We start from the raw sequence: 25326 nt of genomic DNA on the forward strand, positions 1-25326 counted from the left end.
TACTGAAAGGCTGCAGTGAGGTCACCCTGCAGCCTTCTTTTCTCCAGACTGAAGAAGCCCAGCTCCCTCAGACTATCTTGGTAGGGAAGGTGCGCTTTTCTTCAGGCTGTCCCGGCAGCTGCAGGTGCCTTTAGCGCACACCAGCTCCGGCACTGGGCTGTGTAATAGACGCTGAAAAGCCGACAGCCTGCGGGCTGACTGGAGCACACGTTGTGAACGCGGCCGAGCAGCACGTCAGTAAAGCGCAGCCCGGGCTGCCCGGTGCAAAGGGCGCACGCTGCTGAGAACGCCCCCTGGAAGTGAGCGCAGGGTGCGTGCTGAGCTGGATGGGGAGCAGCGCCCCCTGGTGGGGGACGAGGGAAATGCAGCCGCCGAGGTCCAGCCCAGTCCCCAAGTGTGGGGAAAGCGCATTTCTGGAACGTAGGTCTCACCCTATATGACTACATGACCCACATGACTATGAGCTACTTTATGGCTCCTTTTGTATACCAGAGGCTTCCTCCCGCTTTGAGAATGGATTTGGCCTAGGTGAGGCTAAGACGTGTATTACAGTGTTAGGTGAGGGAGCTGTAGAGCTAGGGACAAAATAACGTGGCATGATGCACGTGAAATGATTTGCCTTAGGGCATTTCATCATTGATGACAGTCCAAAAAGCCCACCAAACAATCTCTCTTCCTCAAAATTAAGACACTTGCACTTATGCCTTTGCAGGACAGATCTTTCCAGGTACAATCCCTTCCTGGTTTTGTGCAATTATCATCAGTCTCTGTTTTCAAAAGACAGGTGCCTGTGACAGATAGGTGAATATCTCCAGGAACCAAACTGAAACAATAGAAGCTAGGCACTTAATAAAAAGTAATCCCTCACAAAGCCCACCTAAATTGTTCAGTATCTAAATATTTTACAAATCTGGGTCATGGATCCCTAAGTTCATTTGGGGAGATGCCTATGTGGTCACCCTCACAGAGGTATGTGTCCCTTTTTAAAGCCGGTGGGGCAGGAAGCCTCCTCTGCATCTCCCAGCAACTCTGGCCTTTGGTTATTACTAAAAGGTTTCTCTTTAGCTCCTGTTTGATCTTCCATCATCACAAAACAGCTGCTGTAAGGTCTTCTGCCCATTTGGCCTCTGACTAATCACATCTATCCTGATGTCTGATGGAGAGACCTCTTTGCGGTCTAATGGGAGCAGTGAGGGATTCAACAAAGGACCTTCCTTCCACTTTTAGAAAGAACTTTCATCAAAACGTAACTAAGCTAAGAAAACAGCTAGAGAACTGCTTACCATCTCCTTCAATCATGACTGCAGTGGAAACAAAACAGCTGAAGAGGAAGGAGAAACAAAGTTTTCAAGCAATGATTTTATTGACGGTAATTTCTCAAATGTATCTCAATAGCTTTCCTGTTTTATTTAAAATGAAATAAAAGGAGAATGATGGCAAGTCTGATTTGGGTTTCCAATTGAATCTTGTGTCATCTAATTACAAATGTCTTCATGATATTAAAAATGAAAATATTTCTTTACATCTGCTCCACCCTCTACAAATATGGTTTTGTTTTGCTGCTTCCCTAATCCTGAACATCTGAGCATTGGAAATCCAGCAATGAAGAGTCACATACGCATTTTTAGTAAACATCCAGCTGAACATCTGTACATCCACTCAACACACAACTCTTGCCTGGTGTATGTTCTTGCTCTATCCTGACTGCAATACTATTGCTAATCATGTCATGGCATTTATTGTCTGCAGGGATGCCAGCATATTTCAATCACCTGCCCTTCATCGCTGACAAATTTAGGATCCACCTGCAAATTTGCAGAACTCCCAAATGTAATCCTCCTTTATTTATCCAAGCAGAGATGTGTACACAACACCTTGCACCTGGCTTCCAAAGAATAAAGGTCTATCCATTATGGTGCTGGACTGCACAGTCAAGGGAGTCTGGAGGGAAACGGTACAACTACATATACCTCTTCTTTAAATGCTAGGTGCTGTCCTCTGACAAATTTAGTCTTTGTTAGTCTTCAGCAACCGGATGAAAGAGCTGCTTGATGCAGCTGATCTTAACACACGGTCATCTTAGAACTGCAGCTGTAAGGAAGACCACGCCATTCAAAAGCTTTGTGTTAAACCACTACTCCTGAGTGGCAAGTCGTCTTTATGTTCTTGGGGAAAACTGGGTGTCATTAGCTGCTCTCATTTAAACATCTGTAAAAGCTTGAAACAGCTCAACATAAGCAACACTAAGCTTGAAGAGCAACTAGATTCTGATTAGCCCAGCTATCCTGAAAATAAGAATTACAACTATTGTTTTGTACTTTTAGATCACTAAAATAACATTCCTTTTACTGTCTTTAACATTTCAACCCAAAAGTTACAAAAAAAATGCACTGAAGTGCATTGAAGTGCAGTGAAGTCCCCCCTGGTGGGGGACGAGGGAGATGCAGCCGCCGAGGCATTCTTGGTGCAACGAGGGACCGGGGCTTGTTCAGCTTGGAGAAGAGAAGGCTCCGGGAGACCTCCCAGGACTTGAAGGAAACGTATAAACTGTATAAACTGGAGGGGGAACAGATGTTTACGAGGGTGGATAATGACAGGATAATGGGGAATGGTTTTAAATTGAGACAGGGGAGATTTAGTTTAGATATCAGGGGGAAGTTTTGCATTCAGACGGTGGTGAGGCATTTTAAAAGGTAGCCCATAGAGGACGTGGATGCCCCATCCTTTGGGGCATTCGAGGCCAGGCTGGACGTGGCTCAGGGCAGCCTGGTCTGGTGGACGGTGTCCCTGCACATGGCAGGGGGTTCAAACTAGATGGTCATTGTGGTCCTTTTCAACCCAGGCTATTCTATGATTCTGTGATAACCTTTAGATCTTTGATGTAACGCATGACCTTAGAGAAGCTCATGGATTTCCAAACTAACCTTGCATCTCTTACAGAAGATCTGTGTCAGCAAGGTGTCTTGACGTCAAGCTAAGAAGGAAGCTGTGTGCCCAGTGTCATTCAGGCCCAAACTGTGGTTTCTCCCTGGGAAGGGACACAGAGGGGAGCTGTTGAACAGGCACTGTGTCAGAACCTCTGCTTTCCCCCCCATCCCCCACTCTCTGCCCCTAGACTTCCTTTACTATAGAAGCTCCCCACAACTCCCCAGTTTTTCCCTTCCATCCCTCCCTCCATCACCAGAACCCCTTTCCACCCCACAGCAGTCCCACTCACTCACACCTTCCCCCCCTAGATTCCACACAACCCCCCTTTCCAGCCCAAAAAAGTCCCACTGACCCCTTTCTCACCCCACCCACACCCTCCTTTATCCCCTCTTATCCCCACTTGGAATCATGCAGAAGGATCTGCATGAGACATCCTAGAGAGGTTTGGGGGCTCCAGGGGGCTCTTCTGGACTCAACCAGAAGAGTCTGGAGATATCCCAGAGGGACCTGGTGTAGGGATCCTGCTTTGGCAGGGGGGTTGGACTCGATGATCTCTGGAGGTCCCTTCCAACCCCTACGATTCTGTGATTCTGTGATTCTGTGACCTTGGGATGTCCAGGGAGTCCCCGGGTTGGTCCTGTGGCACCATGGAAGGATCTGGAAGTTCCCACTATGGGCCCAAGAGCTCTGAGGAGTCCCTGGGCTGATCTGGAAATGGCCCAGCAGGGTCTGGTAGGGTCCAGGGAGTTCTCATGTGGGTCTGAGTGGTCCTGGAGTCATCCAGAAGGGTCTGGGGATGTCCCAGAGGAGTCCTGGGGTGTCCAGTGGGTGCTCATGTGAATCTGGGGGGTCTGGCCATCCGTCTCATCATCTGCTGTAACATGACCACAGCACTTTCATCAGTGGTTTGGACTCACAGCGACAAGACGCACTTTGTCAACTGTGTCACCAAGGAATCATAAGAATTGGAATCGTTGGAACTGGTTAATATGGACTGCTGTTTGTACTCTACAGAACCCATCCTTGTTCAGTGTATTAATTTTAGTTTAGCTACTTTTAGGATTGTTTTTGAACCGTGCTTCTTTTTCTCTTAATAGCGAAGGGGGAGATGTGGGATAAAGAAAGTCATTATCTTGCTAATGAGTAAAGAAACTTAGCAGTAACTTGAGCCAGACGTAAACACACACGAGGCTCCTGCTTCCTACATGTAAGTTGCTGTTGCACGGGTATAAAAGGTTGTAAGCATCTTCAGTAAAGGTCCTTCATCGTTCCTTCTGCACCAGAAAGGGAGTCTGAGCCTCTCCGCACCAGCAAGGGAGCTCGGAGCCCTCTTGCCAACAAAGAGGAGAGGAGAGAAGGAGAGGAGAGAAAAGATTGAGCAGAACAAAGGAAAAAGGGAAGAGAGGAGCTTGTAAGGGGGAGAAGAGTGATGAATGAGAGGGGAGAAGAAAGAGGGCAGAACAGAAGAGAGGATACAGGTAAGAAGAGCAGATCTAAAAAGATCCTTTTTCGGAGCAGGACACCATCACTCTGATCAGAGTGCTGTCATCTGTTCCCAGGCCCTAGAAAGGAAAGCAGCCCCGTGCAGCTAACACAGAACGTGCTGGAGAATCACTGACAGACACAAAGGTCTCAGTGCCCAGTCTTGTGCAGGAGCATTTACCTGCTCTTAATTACAGCAATTTTGCATTAATGGAGCGATCCATTAGCAGCTAGTGTGGAGAAGAGGAGGCCCAGGGCAGACCTTATTGCTCTCTATAACTACCTGAAGTGAGGTTGTCGTGAGCTGGGTGTTGGCCTCTCCTCTCATGTAACTGGTGACAGAACTAGAGGGAATGGCTTCAAGCTGCACCAGGGGAGATTTACGCTGGACGTTAGGAAATACTACTTCTCTCAAAGAGTGGTCAGGCAGTGGAATGGGCTGCCCACGGAGGTGGTGGAGTCACCGACCCTGGAGGTGTTCAAGGAACGTTTGGATTTCGTGTTGAGGGATATGGTTTAGTGAGAACTATTGGTAATAGGTGGACGGTTGGACTGGATGATCTTACAGGTCTTCTCTAACCTTGGTGTTTCTGTGATCTTCTGTGATCTTCCCAGTCCCCAGTCCTGCCCTGTGCTGGTGCTCTGCAACAAACAGCAGTCCAACACACTGTGTCCCTGCAGAATCACAGAATCGCTCACGTTGGAAAAGACCTTCAAGAGCATCGAGTCCAACCATGACCTGAGCAAAGTACCCCAACTCTAACAACCCTCCTCTAAATCATGTCCCGGAGCACCACATCCAAACAGTTTTTAAACATGTTTGGGGATGGTGACTCAACCACCTCCCCAGGGAGCCCATTCCAGTGCTCAACAACCCTTACTGTTTAGAAGTTTGTCCTGATATCCAACCTAAACTTACCACATGCCTGTGCGTTCTGTGCAACCCCACAGATGTGACAATGCGGACTGGCTTCTCAAAGGAAACGGTGTCAGGAGGAAGCAGCTGATCCTGCCACTCACGCTGCTATTCTGGGAGTCCCTCCCCAGGACTCCCACAGCTTCCTCTTCCCAGCCCCGCTCAGCTCCTCGCGGGCTGCAGACGCTGCTGAGGCTCTCGCACTCCACGGCCGTCATCTTCTTCTCGTGCTGCCGGACCGCTCTCTGCAGGGCTGCGCTGAGTTCCTGCCGCTGCAGCCAGAACCGCAGCTCCCGTGCTGACGGATGGAGGAGCTTCGTGCCGGCACCCACAGCACGTGGTCCCCGGGCTGCCGGTGGCACGGCAGGATGCTCCCCTCCCTGTCTCCCATCGCCCCTCAGCTACGGCATCCTCCTATAATCTGCCTAAGGATTCCAAAGACCCTGCAGAGGGCTCCGGTCAGGCCGATCGACGGCTGATGCCAACGGCACGAGGTTCGACACCACCACACGCCGGGTCCCGCACTTTGGTCACAACGACCCCAGGCATCGCTGCGGGCTTGGGGCAGAGCGGCCGGAAGGCCGCGTGGAGGAAAAGGATCCGGAGCTGCGGGCCGACGCTCGGCTGAACGCGAGCCAGCAGCGCCCTGCGCAGGCGGCCGAGAAGCCGGCCGAGCAGCAGCAGCAGCAGCAGCAGCTGATCGCCCCGCGCTCAGCCCCGCCCCGCACAGCGCCGGCCTCGGGCCGGCACCGCGACCGCCGCCTGCAGCGGGACGCCAAGGTGCCCCGGAGCCGCTCGTCTCCAGCGGGTTCCCCACGCCACCGCCGGGCCGCGCCGCCCGCCCGGACGCCCCGCTCCCCCACCTGCCGGCGGCCGCCAGCCCGCGCTCGCCGCTCTCCAGCAAGGCCCGCACGGAGCGGGGCGGGGCGGAGCGGGGCGGCGCGGGCCCGGCCTCGCTGAGGTCCCCCACGTCCCCGCCCTCCTCCCGCAGCCGCAGCCGAGGCCCCGGAAGCGGAGCGGGCGCACGACGGCAGGCATCGCGAGGGCAGCCGGGCTGGGGCCATGGGAACGCGCGCGGTGATGTCGCAATGACGGCGCGCCCGCGGACAGAAAGGACCCCGCGCGGAGCGCCCGCCCCGTTCGGCGCACCGACCAATGGCAGAGCGGAGGAGGCGGGGCCGAGCGCGGGCTCTCCGCCAATGGCGGCTGCGGACGCGGGGCCGCCGCCATGGTGATGCCGATGGCGCCGGCGGGATGGAGGAGCCGCGGGGCTCCGTGCGGGGAAAGCGGCGCTCCGCCGCTCCGCTGCCCCGCCGCCGCCCTCGGGGACGCCGCGCGGTCGGGGGAAGGCGGCGCGGGGGCACCGCCGCCGGCCCCGTCCGTCCCCCGTCAGAATCCGGCTGTCCTCGGAGGGGGAACCGAGCCGTCCTCCGTCGTTGCGGCGAGGCGCTGCCGGGCTGCGAGAAGCGGCGGCTGACCGCGAGAGGCGGGACCCGCCCGGTGTCCGGGAGCGGCTCCTGGCTGAGCCGGGCAGCCCCGGAAGAGAGGGAGCGATCGCGCGGATCGAGGCGCGTTCGAGCCCGGCACGGAGTCCGGCCCAGCAGAGTCCGCTTCTCGCTCGGCTCCAGTCATCGGCAGCGCTGTGCTGAGCTGCTGCCCCGCAGCTGCAGTCTCCAAGCGCCGTTTTCCATCTGATGCCGTGGAGACGGCGCGCCCTCCCTCATTGCAGCGCGTAAAGCCGCCCCCCCGGCGACAGCGCATGCGTGATGGCGTCCCCGTGGCGACAGCGCCTCAGCGCGTGCGCCGCGCCGTCCCCGCTGGGTGACGTCACCAGCCCCGCGACCCGAGGAGGAGGCGGCCGTGCGGAAGTGGGGCGGCGCACCCCGGGGCTCCGAGCGCCGCCTCAGCTTCTACAGGTGGGTGTTCGGGGGGGGGCACCGGGGCGGGGCCGGGGATAAGGGGGCTGGGGGCCACGTGCCGCTCTGCGTTGGCCCCGCGGGGTCTCTGTGGCGCTCGGGGCTTCCGCTCGGCGGGGGCAGCTGCCCTGTGTCTCCCCGCCTCCCCCGCCCCGTGTATTTCACTGCCCTCCTCCCCTCCCCCCGCCACTGGTCGCCCACAACCTCCCCCGTCGCTCTGTGTGACCCCCGGGGTTGCGCCTCCCCTCCCCTTTTTCCCCCTTCCAGTTCCCCCATTCTGATCACTGTAGTCCTCTTCATCATCATCAAATCATCAAATCACCAAGGTTGGAAAAGACCTTCAAGATCATCCAGTCCAACCATCCACCTACCACCAGTATTTCCCCACTAAACCATGTCCCTCAGTACGACATCTAAATGTTTTCTGAACACCTCCTGGGAAGGTGACTCCACCATCTCTTTGGGCAGCCCATTTCAGCATCTAACCACACCTTTGAAGAAGAAATTTTTCCTAATGTCCAATCTGAATCTTCCTGGCACAACTTGAGGCCATAAACACACAACCTGCTGTTAATACTTTTCCTAATGCCCTGACAATACTGAATGAGAAACACATCAACCTCCTGCTAGATATATCCGAATCAAGTCAGTAGAACAACAGAGAAAGTAGGAGATGCTAACATCTGAGGAAAAAATACTGAGAAGGGGAAGTAAAACAAGAAGAAGGCAATGAAGTGGCAGGTGGGTTGTCCCTCCATACCTCTGCTGGTCCTTCACTAAAATTCTTTTCTGAGGGCAGGGCTTTCTTCTCACTGCAATTTCTTGCTTCCTGCAGCCCTTCCCTAAGGCAACAGACACATTCCTGCCAGCTGCATTAATAACTTCCACCTTGTGACACTGAAAACAGTGGGGAACTGTTTAAAAGCATCCTGTCTTGTACAGATACATACAGAAGCAGCAATTACAGTAACAAGAGGAATAATAACGACAAGAAAAAGCACAAGGTGGAAAAAGCCTGTGAAGAAAGTGTGGGCGAAAGCATTTTTTCAGGTTCCTTGCACGAAATATTCCCAAGCAACAGACACTGTGAAGTGGGAGAAATCCAGAACTTCTACAGCATTTTGTCTGAATGCCCTCACAAAGAGAAAGGAGCGGGCTTCAAGACAGGTATCAGGATTTGGCCAATAATAAAACATACCTTTAGTTTTAAATGTGTTCCTTAACCCATTGTGTTACTTTGGCTCTATCTGAAGGGTTGAAAACTAAGTGCTTTTTTCTCTGCTTGTAATCCATTTCCTGTGGGTTGTTACCACCTATCTATCTGGCAGGAACTACCCAGTTACCCCGTTGATCAAACCTTACCTTTGGATGTCATCCAAAATTACTTAACAGAAAAGAATCCAACTGGCATATCTACTATGAGGAGAATGAGCAACATTTCCTTGAAGAATTTACTCAAAGTAGGCGTGCGTATTATGTGCCAAGAAAAGAAGGAAATTTGATGCTAGCATCAGTTGATGAACATTAGCATATATTCTTTATATGGTACATGCTGAAGGCAATGCTGGAAAAAAAAAATATGAAGAAAAATCATTGTTTTAAGGTTTTCCTGCCTCAATTTAGGGAAAGAAAATGGCAAGTTCTTCAATGGAAAGGCTTTTTTGTTGTTTTGTTTGTTTGTTTGTTTTCCATGAAGAATGGAAGTACTTCAAGAGATGGGGGTTTTGTTGTCAATGTCTAAACAAAACATTTGCATTGAATTCAAAATCTGTATGTTTCAGCGTGTCCAACACAGCCAAAATATTTTGCTTAGAGAAGGCAGGCATGTGTTACTATTTTCAATGCGTTTCATGTTTAAAAAAAAAAAAAAAAAAAAAGTCAATAATGAAGCATTCACTCTGTTGATCCAGTTCTCACTGAGTCATTAAGGGCAGGGAACAGAAGAGACAGAAGGATATGAGACATCTTTGAACGCAGCGTATACAGCGGACTACTGAGAAATTCAAACCCAAACGTCTAGACTAAGTGGAAAAACTTGAAGGAAAAGAAAATAAAAACAACACACAAAAACACAACTTGGAACGAAGTCAAAAAACCAGGATGAAATGAAACAAACTCCATCTCCCCTCATGGAGATGTTTTGATGCAGTTTGGCAGACCAGCTATATGCTCACTTCCTGCTCCCAGGCCAGCTGTGAAGATTGCTCTCTGAATTATGGACTCACAGAATCGTTAAGGTAGGAAAAGGCCATGAATATCATCTGGTTCAACCGTAGACCTCTGGAAGGTTTCCTCCCAGACCACCACCCCCTTCCTTCAGGGGACAGGTGCCATGGTTTATTTTAGTGGGCAGCACCTCCTCAACTTAAGTTCCCTTGCCTTCAGTTCTCTTGCCCCTCTGCAAACACAGCAGCATGCCCCTAAAAATAAACAAACAAATAAATAAATAATCCTGTGGTTTTGACACCTGTCCTCAAATTCCATGTCTGCTTTGACAGAATTACATGTTTTTAGAGGAGTACTTGGCCTGTGATTTTCAGTTAGTTCTGTCAAGCAGTGCACAGACCTTGGTCTCTGTAAAATGGGGCTCTCAGATAGGGTGAGCAAAGCTCACATGAGGGGAAATCACTAAGGGCAGGCTTGTCAGCAGGTTTGAATCTATCCCCTGAACAAAAAGAAGTGAAAAAACAAATTTGGCATCTTGGAGCCCAAACTGGCAGGCCTGATCTGAAATGACATTGCAGTTTTCATTAGCTAGTAGGAGCTGATTTCTTTCCTCCTTATCCAACACGACCTTGAAACATACCTTAAGCTTAAGTAGGTTGTTGTAGTCTTCAGGGGCCTATACTAGCTTTCCACTAATGGAAACTAAGTTTTGAACTCCAGGGGATGAAATGAGGTGAACAAAATTGTCTATCTATCTAGTCACAGCTGTAAGATTTAAGGCATATGAAATAAAAAATGGGGCAAAAGGGACACCAAGAACCGGTTTGAACTTTAAGGTAGTAGAATATGTATAGGGCTGGAGCTGAAGAAGTAGCTTAAATAAGAGTCTTGTTTCTTGTTTTTGGCTTTTGTGGTTCAGCAGGGTGCAAGGATGACAAATATTTAATACCAGACCACTTCTGCCACAAAGCATGGCCATGGCTACAGAGGCTGGATGATGTCAAAGGATACAGAACAGCAGTCGTGTGATTATCCAGTGCATCACGTGGTAAGTAGGGGAGCTAATATGACTCTGACACCAATTCTTAGTCTTCAGGCTTTTGTAGGATGGTATTCCTTAGCAGTATCTCTCACCTGGGGGTAAAGGGAAGGAGACCAAACATCCTCGGACAACCACATGCAATTTCTCACCATCATCAAAAAAGTAACCTGCTGTCAGTCATCTGGCTTGCTCCCTTCTGAGGTTACAACCCTTCAACAAAAGCAATTCAACAACAGACCACTCATAAACTCACGGTCAACAAAAATAGTTCTTTTTTTCTATTGCTGGAAGAGCTGCAGCAGTTTCAGTCTCCCGATGAGCTATACCACTGCAGCACTTCTTTGGGCTTGAGTTAGTGGTGCACCACTTTAACTTAGTAGGCTTAGTAAAATACAGAAGGTACTTCACCTTTTTACTGAGAGGGAGGGCAGGAGAGGCAAAAATTGCTACTTCTTGCAAACTACCCTCAGTTTGCAGTATCCTAATGCTCTGTATGAAAGCCTAAAACCACAAAGAAAATGACTATATCTTTAAATATTAGCAATGCAATTTCCTTTCTTCTATTCTTGTGAATTCCAACTGCTTTCCTGATGTTTGCACTTACCAAGTAGACAACCCAGTGATTACTTTCTGTGATCAAACCTGGCAGCTGTGAACTCAAAAGGGCAGGCTGGAACGAAAGCAACACAGCAATGCTGGAGAAAAGAACAGCGTGGCTTCACGTGGTGATGGAGCTTTGTTTCCTATCTCCTCTGAAATTCTGCTCTTTCACATACCCTGCTGTTGTACAGCAAGAGGAAAAAAACAATCAGTGAAAGGGTTGAGTTTGTAGGAGACATGAGCTCCACTTGAAGAGCCATGAGACGTTGGCTGGTATGCTGGTTCAAGGGTATGCTGGTAACTCGTAAACTGAGAAGCCTCCAAGTAAACACTCAGTGTGTCAATAAAAGGCTTGGTGGAGGGCAGAGAAATGTGCTGCTCCTTAAGGCGTGGTGCCCCCATGAACGGATGCACACGGTGTCCATCTCTGCTCTGCATTTAACGCAGGGCCCATGTCCCAGCCCACGTCCCAGCCACGGATCGCGTCCCGACCCATGCCTCGAAGGACTACATCGCAGTGCTCGCCCTATACGCGGGACCAGCTGCTGAGCCCAGATCCCCCAGCGGGGGCAAGGGGCTGCTCAGTAGGGCTGCCCTTTATGCTCTCACCCCCTCGGGCCCCTCCTGCGAGTCTAGGGGGCGCCGAGCTCGAAGGTCGCTCGATGAGGGCCGGGGGTCGCCGGTCCGGTCCGGGGCAACGGAGAGGCGGCGTGAAGGGCCGTCCGCACACCCCGGGAGCTCCCCGACAGCCCGAGCGCCCGCAAACAGGGTTAAGGCCGAGGCGATTTGCGCGTAATCCCCGGCACGGCCCGGGGAGAGGGGCGCGGTGCCGGGTAGGGGCGGTGAAGGGGGAGGGCAGCTCGGCTAGACCCCCGGGAGCCGGGGGAGGGAGCGGAGCCGGTGGGGAGGGAGGACGGGGCCCGGAGGGGGCCGGGGGGAGAAAAGGGAGGAGCGGCAGGGGGTGGAGGGAAGGAAGAGCGGCGTGGGGAAGCGCTACGCGCCCGAGCGGCGGAGGGAGGGAGGGAGAGGAGGAGGCGGCGGTGGAACGCGCTCGGCTCCGTGGGCCGAAGGTGCCCACCCCTCCCCTCTGTGCCTCCCCCGTTTTGACCCCCAGGGTCCACCTGTCTGCCCCCCCCCCCCCCCCCCCCGGTCCCAGCACCGGATGCCAGCACCGGGACAACCGCCTGTCCCGAAGTCCACACTGTCACTGTAACCATGGAATCTGGGGCCGTACCAACCCGTCTACCTCGAGAGCCCCATCAGCGTCCTACAGCTCCTGGAGCCTGGTGTCGCTGTCACCCTGGCTGTCCATGACTGTCCCAAGCTGTCCCCCCTGCCATGGTGGCACAACTGCAGCGCGGTGCCATCCTCATTGAAGAGGTGACGAGGAGGGGTACAGGGAGGGGGGCTGGGGACAGTTGGGGGACACGTGGGGTGTGACATGGGGTTGGTGGTGTCACCATCGTTGGGTGTCACCTTCACTGGATGCCATTGGGTGTCATCGAGTGTCACTGTCTTCAGGTAACACCGTGACACAGGGTGACCTCGATGTGGAACAGCCGTGATGCAGTGTCCCCATCCCTGGCTGTCACTGTTGTTACCGTCATCCGGTGTCGCCATCACTCGTGTGTCACCATCCCTTGGATGACATTATTCCCTGTGCTGTGATCACCACACAGAGGTAGGCACTGGTGGCCCCGCGTTGTCACCGTGCTGTCTCTGAGCCTCTTGCTGTCCTTTGTCACCCCTCCAGGCCTGCCTACAGCCGGACTCAGTGACACTGGAGCCCTCTGGTGCCCATCATTGTCTGCCACGAGGACGGGGACACACACGGTGGTGAACTCTGTGCCACCACCAGAGGAGACCACATGTGACATCAGCGTGGCACAGCCGTGATGCAGTGTCATCATCGTTGTGCGTCGCCAGCAGCTCACCAGCTTCAGCCTGTATGACACGTGGCAAGTTCTCGTGCCATTTGCCGAGTAAACCACGGTGACTGTCAATAATGATATTTCAACCTCGTGAGGTGTGTGTGTGCCTGTGAACGCACAGGTTTTTGTTTATTAAGCAGACGTGAAACAACTTCTCTTACTAAGCCATTAAAGTTAGGCTTGCGTTCTTTCATAACAGAATTCAGTAAGTTAACTGGAACTCCTCCTGGAAGAGGAGATCTCCTCTCCATGCCAGTGACCCAACAGAGCTCCAGGTGACCCGGGCTGATGTCACAGTGCGATGCGCTGCATCACAAGGAGATCTTCCACAGGGCAGCATCAGTGCCAGCACTTCCCTGCAAGGCCTGGGCGCTGCTGCAGCACTGCTCAGGGGCTCTGTCCTTCTGCGGTCAGGAGTCGGCTCAGGGGCAGCAAGGCTGCACTGGGTGACCTTTGTTGACACGTGGAGGAGCAGGGGCACTTTGCGGAGAATTGTTGGTTGGTTGAGGAGCCTTGTTTGTGGAGGGCATCCTTAGTTCTGAGCTGAGGGCTGTCGGCCAGCGACATGGAAGGCTGCTGGACTGTGAGCCTCAGCTCGGAGCTGGTCTACACGTTCCCAACGCTGCTGGAACTCTCTACCAAAGGTAAGGCTTTCCGGACTCCCTTCCCAAGGCATCGCACGGGGCTGTTAGCTGTCCAAAGCCTCAGCTCCTGCTCTCTGTGCTTGGCTGGGCATGGCTGGGGGCTGCTGCAAGAGCCCTGCCCAAGGGTCCAGCTCTTCTGGGGACCACGTGGCAGCCAGGTCCCAATAGTAGAGCTGCCCAGAGCCCCCAGGTTCCTTTAGGCATGCTCAGTCCCCTGTGATAGGGCAGTCCAAGACCAGGTTTCCCTGGGAGAACACACCTACAGGTGTTTCCGTAGGTTCCTGCTCTGGGAGGAAAGGCATCCTGTGTCCCACAGGTTTCCTATGTCCCCGTTTCCCCTCGGGGCCCTGAATAAGGCTGAAATCAGAGCAAAGCCCAGCTCCGCTAGCCATGGCGGTGCTTTTCTGGGGTGTGTGCGTGTGCCTGTATCGATCACTGTCTGTGTGAGGAGCTTGCCAAGCAGTTGTGAAGAGGCTGTCCTGGAGCATGACATGTCTTTTCTTTCCTTTGCAGAGATTGTGGCGGTCTGGGATGCCGTGTCTGATTACATCCTGGAACAGATGAAGCTGGACAAGGTGGGCTGGTATGCTGGTGGCCCTTGCCCTGGAGAGAGGTTCAGTCCCGCCAAGAGTGTGGGCCTCACAGAGCAGTCCCTCCCTGAGCACCACACTGAGCAGCACTCTGAGCCCAAGCCGGGTGCCCAGAGCAGCCTGTTGGCCAACTGGGAGGGAAACCCAAGGCCAGAGCTGCCCTGAGCAAACGTTCGGCACACGCAGGGGCTTTGCTCTGCCCTGTGATCAGAACGGGGAGAGCCAAGGGAGAAATGGGTGGGGGATTTTTTCTGGCCCTATGCCAAGGATGTCCTTGGGAATAAGTCCCAGGCTTAAGCCCTGTGCTGTAAATGCCCGGGCTCTTCTCTAGCCAAAGGATGTTGGGAAATACTATGCGAAGGTGACTGTCTTGCAGGGATCACAGATTTTTCCAAAGCTTTCCAGAGAGCCCCATCTCACCCTGCTGTCCATCAGGAGTGGGGAGGGCGGAGAGCAGTGACCCCATGCTCTTGATGTTTGTGGCTTTTGCCGCCCCTAAAGTACACACTCGTCAGCCTTTCTGTCTTTTCCCCGTGCAGGGAGTCCTGGTTCCGGGGCTCGGGGTCTTTGCTGGGGTCCGAGAGCAATTCCACAGCAAAGAAGAGGCAGTTTCGGTGCTAAGGCCTGTCTTCCAGCTGGACATCGGGGTGCTGTGGCTGCAGGACCTCCAGTCACCCAATGACATCATCCCTGGTGAGAAGGCAGCAGCCACCTTCCCCTTCCTGTCCCACGTCTGGCTGGGTGTGTTATCCCTGCTCTCTGGAAATGGCCGGGAGCAGCAGAGAATTGTCTGCAAAGCTCGGGGTACAGCGTGAGTTCATCCCGAAGGAACCACAGCTCAAGAGCTGTTTCTCCGAAAGACCTTTTCTATGGGATTTGGTCACGATCATGTTGCATGGGAATGTGGCTTGCTGTGGCAGTGAGGCTGTGCCTTCTCCTTGCAGACGATGTCAAGATTGAGTCGCTCAACTACCGGCAGCTCTCGCGAGCCTCCGGCGTCCCGCTGAACGTGGTGCTGCGCTGCGTGCGAGAGAGCGTGCTCTTATACTGTCACCTCCTGAGGAACAGGGAGCCCGTCTCATTTGTCTTTAAGAACATCGGCGTTATGACGTGCCAAGACGACTTCCTCCTCATGAGGTTCTTCTGCAGCTGCATTGCAACGCTGGAAAGCAATGCCACCGTCCTTTCTCTGTTCCGCACTGTAAGTTGAGGAGGTTTTGAGGGTGCGCCATCAGATCACTGCTGGCCAGCCTGGATGTGGCAGGCCAGTCCAATGCTTGTCCCCACGGCTTTCTCCACTAGCAAAGAGATTTCCTGGATCTCTGCCCCTGCAGAAAGCCTGGCAGTGCTCTTGCACAGCCTCTCTATTTGGCCATCCTGCTCCTTCAGAGCAGAACAAAGCTCTGATGTTCACGGAAGAGGCTTTGGTGGAGAGCAGCTTTCTCTTGGCATGGGAGCCAGGCTTGCTTCCTGTCAAGAAGAGCCATGAAAAAATGGCCTTGGCAAGCCTCCAGCAGGTCTGTGTCCCTTTGCAGAGATTTTGGACAGAAGATTCTGCTGACTTCGGGCCAGAGACCACCGCCCATGGGATCCGGGTGTTCCCGAGGTGAGCGCATTTCCTCTGCAGCACTTAGCTGGCCAGGAGACAGGCTTATTTCCCACCTCCTCCTCTGAGACGTGCCCTGCTGGGTCTGCGTGCTCGGCATCCAGTTGGGTAGAAATCCTGGAAAGTCTGGCTCCTGGGAATCATGGTTGTGTTACTGGTGCCCAAGCTGTCCCAATTCTCATCAGAGAGAATGGACTGCATGTGCAGAGGAATTTGGGCTACGTGTGCTGGTTTGGCATGGCCAGGAAGGAAAAGGATGCCACGCTTTGCATAGCACATAGATAAATACCGCCAACAGCTGCATGGGTAGGAGGTCATCCTTCTTCAAGGGTTGTCACTCTTTGTTTCCAGGTTTCAGCTCACTGTGGAAAAGAGCAGAGCAGAGGTTGCCGCGGAAAAGAAAGCTGCAGTAGAGCGGAAGATGAGTAGAGGTGAGGGAACGGGTCCCAGCTGTAGGGAGGTGGGCCCTGTCCCGTGCCGGGTGGCTGGATCCAGGTTCACGTGCTGTGTCCGTTGGGCTGCTCTGAAGAACTTCTTTCTGTCTTGGTTCCAGGGGGCTCTGCCGGCAGGCTGCTGCAGAGGCGGAAGACACTTCCCCCCTCCATGCTGCTGCAGCGCAAGCCAAGCTCAAGGCAGAAAGATGTGGCGAAGGAGCCTTCTGCCAGGTGAGAGCCTTGGGTGAAAAGAAGAAGGAGATGCGTGTGCTCGTGTAGGAGTAGCCTCCCCTTTGGAGCTGCCAGCTCTCAGCACCCAGAAAGGCTCCTGACACACGTGTCCCAGTGGGAGCCGTTCTCTCCAGGGATGGCAAGCACGCGGCACAATTGCTCGAGGCAGACACACCAGCTTCATGTTCCACCCTGGCCCCCGATCCCTGGGGGAGCTGAATGCTGATCCCCATTGATGGCAGAAGCTCTTCTCCCTTCAGGGGTCTCTCCGCACTGCACCGGAGCCCATCTTTACAGCTGTGGGAGCACGGGGGGAGACTGAGGTGCCCTGGGCTCCTGCAGACTCCTCTTGTGTCTGTTTGCAGCACGCTCCCACCATGTGCAGGCAGCTCCCGCAGGACGAAGAAAGCGGGACAGAAGGAAGCATCTACTCCTGCCCAGACCAGCACTGCACTCCCTGCCACAGAGGAGTCTAAGAGGGTGCTGCAGGTACCGGCCCTGCCTTGCTACGGGGACTGTGCTGCTTGAGACTGCACAAATGACAGAATGGTAGAATCATAGAGAAGTTTGGGTTGGAAGGGGCCACTCAGACCACCTAGTTCCAATCCCCTGCTGTAGGCAGGGACACCTGTCTCTAGACCAGGTTGCTCTAAGCCTGACCCAGCCTGGCCTTGAGTGCTTCCACAGGGAGGGAAGCAAAAGCCTCTGTGTGTGCAGTGACCTGGAGCACAGCCCTTGGGGTGCCATCATTTCACATTTCTACCCACTCCTTCAGCTCCTCTTCAGTAGATGGAGGGTGCTGCACACCTTCCCTATCTTTTCTCGCCTCCTGGCCTGCCACCTGCCACAGCACTCTGATTTTGAGCAGGGGCCATGAGAGTGGAATACGACCTCTGAGCCACGTTTGCTACAAGTTGCGGATCCCGTCCTGCCTTTAGGGCCCCTGGTCTTTCAGGGACAAAACAGTGCTGACCGGCTGCCAGAGGCGAGGAGCAGGAGCGTGGAGCTGAAGGAAAGTCCCAGGGGCTGAGGCTGATCCTGTATGCTGCTGTGTCTCTGCAGGAGCTCCGGGAAGTGTCTGCATTGTGGAAAGAAGTAGACCGCACGTGGCCCATGCACCAGCAGCAAGTAGAGCAAGCACGGGCAGAAAGGGCGGCGTGGGAAGGCTGGAGCGTAGGGGCGGACCAGCGTCCACCCCAGGTACTGTCAGGGATCGAGCCTGCTGGCAACAGCCGCCATCCTCTGAGCCAGGCTGCGAGCTCAGCAGGACTGAGGGGGTGGGGAGCGGGACAGGCGCCGTGCAGCATGGCAGGGGCTGGCCTGCTCCTCCCTGGGAGGAGAGCTTGGCACCTCACAGGGAGAGCCCTGCAGGGAGAAGGGAAGGGCGGCGGGCAGCCGTGGGCTGGCAGGGCCAAGTCTCCTGCTTGCCGAGGCCTGCTGCAGGGCCCTTGACAGAGGGCTTCTGAGAAACAGCCCCGTGCTCCCAGCCACTTTGCTGACAGCGTCTCCTCTTTGGCAGCTGATGGCCAGGCAGAGCATGCGTGCTCCGCATCCTCCAGCCCAGCCCAGGGGACAGCAAGTGGAGAGGAGGTGGAGGAAGGATGTGGATCCTCTGCCGGGAAGTAAAATGGGAACAGCGACCAAGCTGGCACTGCATGCTGAGTAAGTGTGTGCGGGCTCTGCTGGCTGCCTGAGGCACTCGGGCAGCTGTGACCCTGCAGCTCGGGGACAGGCCCGGCCCGGCCAAAAACTCTGGCGGGGTGCAAGGGTGGGGACACGCGGCAGCACGGGGATGCTGGGCTGGGTGAGGGGAGAGGCAGGGGGGCTCAGCAGAGCCCAAGGGATGACTTTCTCCTCCTGCTGCAGCCTCCTTTCCCCACGAGTGGCTCAGGTGCTCCAAAGGTTGGAGCCGCACCTCCATCAGCAAGAGGCTTTTGCCAGCACAGCGGAAAGAAACCGGCAGAAGCTGGAGCTGAAGCGGCAGCTCCCCTGGTGAGCTCCACAGGCAGCAGATCCTGAGAGCCGGGCTGGAGCCCAGCCTGCACTACTTGCCTGCGCTCAGCCCGTAACGCTCCGTGCGCTGTTCTTTTCACCTCCGTAGTGCTCGATGCTCGCGTCGCTCCAGAGGGGAAGGTGCAGCCAACGGTGGTGACCGCGGTGGAGCTCTCGGCAAGGGGGCTGGGAAGCTGTCCAGATTTCCACCTGTGAATGGAAGATCGTAGAATCAAAGACTCATTGAATGGCCTAGGTTGAAAAGGGCATTGAAGGTCGTCTAGTTTCAACCCACCTGCTATGTGCGGGGTCGCCGACCACCAGACCGGGCTGCCCAGAGCCATATCCAGCCTGGCCTAGAACACCTCCAGGGATGGGGCATCCCCCACCTCTCGGCAAGCTGTTCCAGCACGTCACCACCCTCCGCGGGAAGAACTGCTAACATCTAACCAAATTCTGCCCCCCCTTCCACAGTTTAAAACCATTCCCCCTTGTCCTGTCACTATCCAGCCTCGTCAACGGCCGTTCCCCCTCCACTTTATATCCTCCCTTCAAGAATTGGCCACAATGAGGTCTCCCCGGAGCCTTCTCCTCACCAAACTAAGCAAGCCCAGTTCCCTCCACCTTTCTCAATAGGAGAGGTGCTCCAGCCCTCTGATCATCTTAGTGGCCCTCCTCTGGATTCGATCCAAAGCTCTGCGTCTTTCTTGTACTGGGGCCCCAGCCCTGGACGCAGTACTCCCAATAAAAATAAATTGGCCTTATTTCCAGTCGGTCTGCTGGTGTCGTGTCTGTTGCCATCAACTAATGTGATGGAGCCGTGCTTTGAGAGAGGAGTTTGGGTGGCAACAAGAGCTGCTCCCAAGGCCCGGTAGGCCCATGCTCTCCAAGAGCGGATTCCCAGGACGGCAGCCATCTCTGCTGGCCGTGCACACTTCCTGTGCAGAAGAATTGATGTGTCCCCTCGTATCCCCATAGCTCCCTCCCAGCAACAGAAATTCCGTGGGAGAACCGCAGGGGAGCTCTGTGGGGACGAGGAGCAGGCAGGGGCATAGGGAACATGAGGGCTTCTGAAAGGCCTCTCCTTTCCCCAGAGGGCTTGTGAGCACTCCTGCCTGCAGCTGGGAACTGTATTGCCAGGAGCTCTGCAAAGGTGGATTTGCTTGTAACTGTAGGCAGGGAGTTTCAAACCAACACTGCCGTCCACAAGGGGAACATTTACATTCTCTCTCTGACAGCACTGAGACAAAGATTTGAGCTGGCAGTCTGAAGGCCACATTAAGCTTGACTGGAACAGCTGTACAGTGAGAAACCATTTGCCTTTTCACGGGGAACACAGCTGGAAGGGAAATCCAGAACAGGGGAAAGGAAGGCAGATGGTTGCCAGGCAGAGCTCTGAGCACAAGGAGATCTTGGAGTGGATGCTCCTGGAAGAGATGCTCAGACACATGCGAGATGAGGACGCGATCCAAGACAGCCAGCACAGCTTCACCAAGGGCAGATCGTGCCTGAGCCATCTGGTGGCCTTCTACATTGGGAGTGCCGGCACTGGTGGTCCAAGGAGGGGCAACTGATGTCATGCACCTGGGCTTGTGTGATGCCTTTGACATGGTCCCGCCCCATATCCTTATCTCTAATTGGAGAGAGATGGATTTGAGGAGCAGCCTCTCGAGTGGATAGAGAATTGGCTGGATGGTGGAAGCCAGAGGGTTGTTGTCAGTGGCTCCACATCCCGGCGGAGGCCGGTCACCAGCGCTGTCCCCCAGGGGTCCATCTGGGGGCACACTAACACTACTCGATAGCCTAATGGGGTGTGACTGATCAGCCCCGCCCCGCTGCCGGTACTGCTGGCTCTGCCCTCGCCCCGTTGCCGGCTCGTTAACGGGAGCCCCCGCACTTACCGCTCACCGACAGCGATCGCAACCCTCCTTGCGGTGTAGTCCCGCGTACGGGCGGCTTACGGTTTCTCCTCGCTGAAACAGCCCGCCTGATCCTCACAGCCCGACTCCTCCTCTCCGTCTGTGGTGGGCAGCGACGCGAGGCTGCCCTCCCAGAGGCTTCTTCTCGGCGGGGGCGCGGATGCAGAGCCGTTGCCCTGGCGACGTCCCCGCCGCGTCAGCCGCTCTCGCCAGAGCTGCCCGGCCGCTCTGTTGTCTCGGGGATCCTGGGTGAGGGGACCGAGCGAAAACCCCCGTACCTCGCGGTCGGTCGCTGCGGTTCTGGCTGGAACAGCTCCGAAGCAGCGAACCTCGGCGATCGAGGCTTCTTGCGAGGCACAGTCATCGAGGCAGAAGGGAGAAGCGTTCATTTGTGTCCCCGTGCGAAGTTCCGGAGGAGAAACGAGGCTGTTCTCCCCCCTGAAGCCGAAACGGAAAGTTTCGGAACTATCGCTCATGGGTTCCTTTTGCTAAACTCACACGTTGGTTCTTAAACCGATGTGCTAATCCCTGCTGCCGAACAGAGCACCCCACATCAATCCCTCCTCTTCCTTTGAGGATTATGGTGTTTGTATGGTTGGAAATATCCAGATAATTGCATAGAGAGACGCTTGGAAGGAGGATGGAGGGGAGTATCTTGATGCCTGCCTGTTGCATCCCATCCTTGGAGCTCTGCCCTCCCCCGAGTCGCTCTCCCACCTCCCCAGGAGATCCCTGAGGGCTCTCCGTCCCCCCACTCTCCCGGTCTTCTTCGCCCCCCACTGCCCTTCGAGCCCCACTCAGGCTTCAGGCCCCGTGCCCCCCGTCCCCCACCCAGGGTATTTCACTGCCTTCCCCCCACCTCCACCACGGGTCGCCTACAACCCCTGGAGTCCCTCAGTCTGACCCCTGGGGTTCCACTCTCTCCCCTGTCCCCACCTCCAATTCCCCCATTCTCATCGATGGAGTCCTCGTCCACCCCTCCCCAGTTGTTCCTCCACCAGTGTCTGCCCCTGTTCCCCATTCTGACCCCCAGGGTCCCATGCCTGGCCCCCTCCCATCCCGTTCCTTCCTCAGTCCCCCACTCTGATCCCTTGTGTCCCCTTTCCCGCCCCCCCCGTACGTCTTCCCATTTTGTCCCGCAGATTCATCCCCCCCCAGTCCCCTCTACCTGACCTCCAGAATTCCCTGTCCCCCCAAATACCCCCACTCTAATTCCCCTATTCTGAACCATAGTCTCCTACCATCCCCCAGTCCCCTCAGTTTGCCCCCCTCCTTCCTGACCCCATTTTCTGATCCATAGAGTCCCCTGTACCCCCCATGCCCTCCTTCCTGACCTCTAGAGTCCATTCCCCCATTTTGACCCCCAATATTCCCTAACAGGACCCCCCTTATGTCCCATAGTAGCCCCCCACAACCACCAGCTCTCCCCTCCCTCCTTCCCCCAGGCCCCCTTTCCACTCATGGAAGCTTCATTCTCCTCCCCCCAGTCATCCCCCCACAACCCCCACTCTCTGCCCTAGACCCCCTTTACAGAATCACAGAATCACAGAATCACAGAATGGCCAGGGTTGGAAGGGACTTCAAGGATCACAAATCTCCAACCCCCCTGCCACATGCAGGGCCACCAATCTCCCTGTTTAATGCTAGGCCAGGCTGCCCAGGGCCCCATCCAATCTGGCCTTGAACACCTCCAGGGATGGACAGGGCATCCACAACCTCTCTGGGCAGCTGTTCCAGCACCTCACCACTCTCTCTGTAAAGAACTTCCCCCTGACATCCAACCTAAATCTCCCCTCCCTCAACTTCAAACTATTTCCCCTCGTCCTGCAGTCATCAACCCTTTCAAAGAGTTGATTCCCCTCCTGTTTTAGGCTCCTTTTAGGTACTGAAATGCTGCAATGAGGTCACTCCTCAGCCTTCTTTTCTCCAGGTTGAACAAGCCCAACTCCCTCAGCCTGTTTTCATAGGGGAGGTGCTCCAGTCCCCTGATCATCTTCGTGGCCCTCCTCTGGACCCTCTCCAACAGCTCCCTGTCTTTCTTGTACTGGGGGCTCCACACTTGGACGCAGTATTCCAGATGGGGCCTCACAAGAGGGGAACAACCAAGAACAATCACCTCCCTGTCCCTGCTGGCCACCCCTCTTCTGATGGAGTCCAGGATACCATTTGCCTTCCGAGCCACAAGGGCACACTGCTGGCTCATGTTAATTCATCCATCAAGACCCCCAGGTCCTTCTCCACAGGGCTGCTCTCAAGGACCGCTCCTTCCAGTCTGTAGGGATGCCTGGGATTCCTCCGGCCCAAGTGCAAAACTCTGCACTTTGCTGTGTTGAACCTCATCAGGTTCACTCAGGCCCACCTTTCTAGCCTCTCGAGGTCCCTCTGAATGGCATCCCTTCCTTCAACCGTGTCAACCACACCACTCAGCTTGGTGTCGTCAGCAAACTTGCTGAGGGTGCACTCGATTCCGTCATCGATGTCATTGATAAAGATGTTAAAGAGCACCGATCCCAAGACAGACCCCTGGGGGAAGCCACTCATTACCAGCCTCACCTGGACATGGAGGCATTGATGACCACCTTCTGTCTGTGGCCTTTCAACCAGTTTCTTATCCATCGAGTGGTCCACCCATCAAATCCACATCCCTCCGGTTTGGAGATAAGGACGTGGCAGGGGACCATGTCAAAGGCCTTGCTCAAGTCCAGGTAAATGACATCGGTCGCCTTTCCCTTGTCCACCGATGCCGTCACTCCATCATAAAAGGCCACCAGACTGGCCAAGCATGACCTTCCTCTGGTGAAGCCGTGCTGGCTGTCACGGATCACACGCCCTTTCCTCATGTGATCAAGCATGTCATCCAGGATGATCTGTTCCATGATCTTCCCAGGCACAGAGGTGAGAATTCACTGGCCTGTAGTTCCCAGGGTCCTCCTATTTTTTTTTTTTTAATATATATATATTTTTAATTATTTCTTTTACACTCTATAGAAGCTCCCCACAACTCCCCAGTTTTTCCCTTCCATCCCTCCCTCCATCACCAGAACCCCTTTCCACCCCACAGCAGTCCCACTCACTCACACCTTCCCCCCCTAGATTCCACACAACCCCCCTTTCCAGCCCAAAAAAGTCCCACTGACCCCTTTCTCACCCCACCCACACCCTCCTTTATCCCCTCTTATCCCCACTTGGAATCATGCAGAAGGATCTGCATGAGACATCCTAGAGAGGTTTGGGGGCTCCAGGGGGCACTTCTGGACTCAACCAGAAGAGTCTGGAGATATCCCAGAGGGACCTTGGGATGTCCAGGGAGTCCCCAGGTTGGTCCTGTGGCACCATGGAAGGATCTGGAAGTTCCCACTATGGGCCCAAGAGCTCTGAGGAGTCCCTGGGCTGATCTGGAAATGGCCCAGTAGGGTTTGGTAGGGTCCAGGGAGTTCTCATGTGGGTCTGAGTGGTCCTGGAGTCATCCAGAAGGGTCTGGGGATGTCCCAGAGGAGTCCTGGGGTGTCCAGTGGGTGCTCATGTGAATCTGGGGGGTCTGGCCATCCGTCTCATCATCTGCTGTAACATGACCACAGCACTTTCATCAGTGGTTTGGACTCACAGCGACAAGACGCAAGTTGTCAACTGTGTCACCAAGGAATCATAAGAATTGGAATCGTTGGAACTGGTTAATATGGACTGCTGTTTGTACTCTACAGAACCCATCCTTGTTCAGTGTATTAATTTTAGTTTAGCTACTTTTAGGATTGTTTTTGAACCGTGCTTCTTTTTCTCTTAATAGCGAAGGGGGAGATGTGGGATAAAGAAAGTCATTATCTTGCTAATGAGTAAAGAAGCTTAGCAGTAACTTGTGCCAGACGTAAACACACACGAGGCTCCTGCTTCCTACATGTAAGTTGCTGTTGCACGGGTATAAAAGGTTGTAAGCATCTTCAGTAAAGGTCCTTCATCGTTCCTTCTGCACCAGCAAGGGAGTCTGAGCCTCTCCGCACCAGCAAGGGAGCTCGGAGCCCTCTTGCCAACAAAGAGGAGAGGAGAGGAGAGGAGAGGAGAGGAGAGGAGAGGAGAGGAGAGGAGAGGAGAGGAGAGGAGAGGAGAGGAGAGGAGAGGAGAGGAGAGGAGAGGAGAGGAGAGGAGAGGAGAGGAGAGGAGAGGAGAGGAGAGGAGAGGAGAGGAGAGGAGAGGAGAGGAGAGGAGAGGAGAGGAGAGGAGAGGAGAGGAGAGGAGAGGAGAGGAGAGGAGAAAAGATTGAGCAGAACAAAGGAAAAAGGGAAGAGAGAAGCTTGTAAGGGGGAGAAGAGTGATGAACAAGAGGGGAGAAGAAAAAGGGCAGAACAGAAGAGAGGATACAGGTAAGAAGAGCAGATCTAAAAAGATCCTTTTTCGGAGCAGGACACCATCACTCTGATCAGAGTGCTGTTGGCTGTTCCCAGGCCCTAGAAAGCAAAGCAGCCACGTGCACAGAACGTGCTGGAGAATCACTGACAGACACAAAGGTCTCAGTGCCCAGTCTTGTGCAGGAGCATTTACCTGCTCTTAATTACAGCAATTTTGCATTAATGGAGCGATCCATTAGCAGCTAGTGTGGAGAAGAGGAGGCCCAGGGCAGACCTTATTGCTCTCTATAACTACCTGAAGTGAGGTTGTCGTGAGCTGGGTGTTGGCCTCTCCTCTCATGTAACTGGTGACAGAACTAGAGGGAATGGCTTCAAGCTGCACCAGGGGAGATTTACGCTGGACGTTAGGAAATACTACTTCTCTCAAAGAGTGGTCAGGCAGTGGAATGGGCTGCCCACGGAGGTGGTGGAGTCACCGACCCTGGAGGTGTTCAAGGAACGTTTGGATTTCGTGTTGAGGGATATGGTTTAGTGAGAACTATTGGTAATAGGTGGACGGTTGGACTGGATGATCTTACAGGTCTTCTCT

General features: G+C 54.5%; 1 protein-coding gene and 1 long non-coding RNA gene across 3 annotated transcripts; one reads left to right on the forward strand and one right to left on the reverse strand.

Moving 5' to 3' along the window:
• Positions 1-1164: 1164 nt before the first annotated feature.
• On the reverse strand, positions 1165-6231 carry LOC149911651 (uncharacterized). The gene is made up of 3 exons (XR_016463061.1): positions 5330-6231; positions 2925-3802; positions 1165-2556 (listed from the first exon to the last, which is right to left on the reverse strand). It is a non-coding gene; the product is annotated as an uncharacterized LOC149911651 (long non-coding RNA).
• Positions 6232-13484: 7253 nt separating this feature from the next.
• On the forward strand, positions 13485-19242 carry LOC149911652 (uncharacterized). 2 transcript variants are annotated; one of them, XM_090133451.1, is made up of 12 exons: positions 13485-13625; positions 14139-14200; positions 14755-14908; positions 15160-15416; positions 15751-15821; positions 16173-16252; positions 16375-16486; positions 16852-16975; positions 17549-17686; positions 18006-18148; positions 18353-18478; positions 18588-19242. In XM_090133451.1, exons 1-12 carry the CDS (start codon positions 13547-13549, stop codon positions 18706-18708), a joined length of 1467 nt encoding a protein of 488 aa, XP_089989577.1. In that variant the 5' UTR covers positions 13485-13546; the 3' UTR covers positions 18709-19242. The 2 variants fall into 2 exon arrangements, with proteins under 2 accessions (XP_089989577.1, XP_089989576.1); XM_090133450.1 differs by lacking the exon at positions 13485-13625 and having other exon boundaries at positions 13949-14200.
• The last annotated feature ends 6084 nt before the right edge of the window (positions 19243-25326 follow it).

Source organism: Phasianus colchicus, unplaced genomic scaffold (assembly GCF_987193195.1).
Source record: "Phasianus colchicus unplaced genomic scaffold, bPhaCol1.hap1.1 HAP1_SCAFFOLD_62, whole genome shotgun sequence".
NCBI lineage: Eukaryota > Metazoa > Chordata > Aves > Galliformes > Phasianidae > Phasianus > Phasianus colchicus.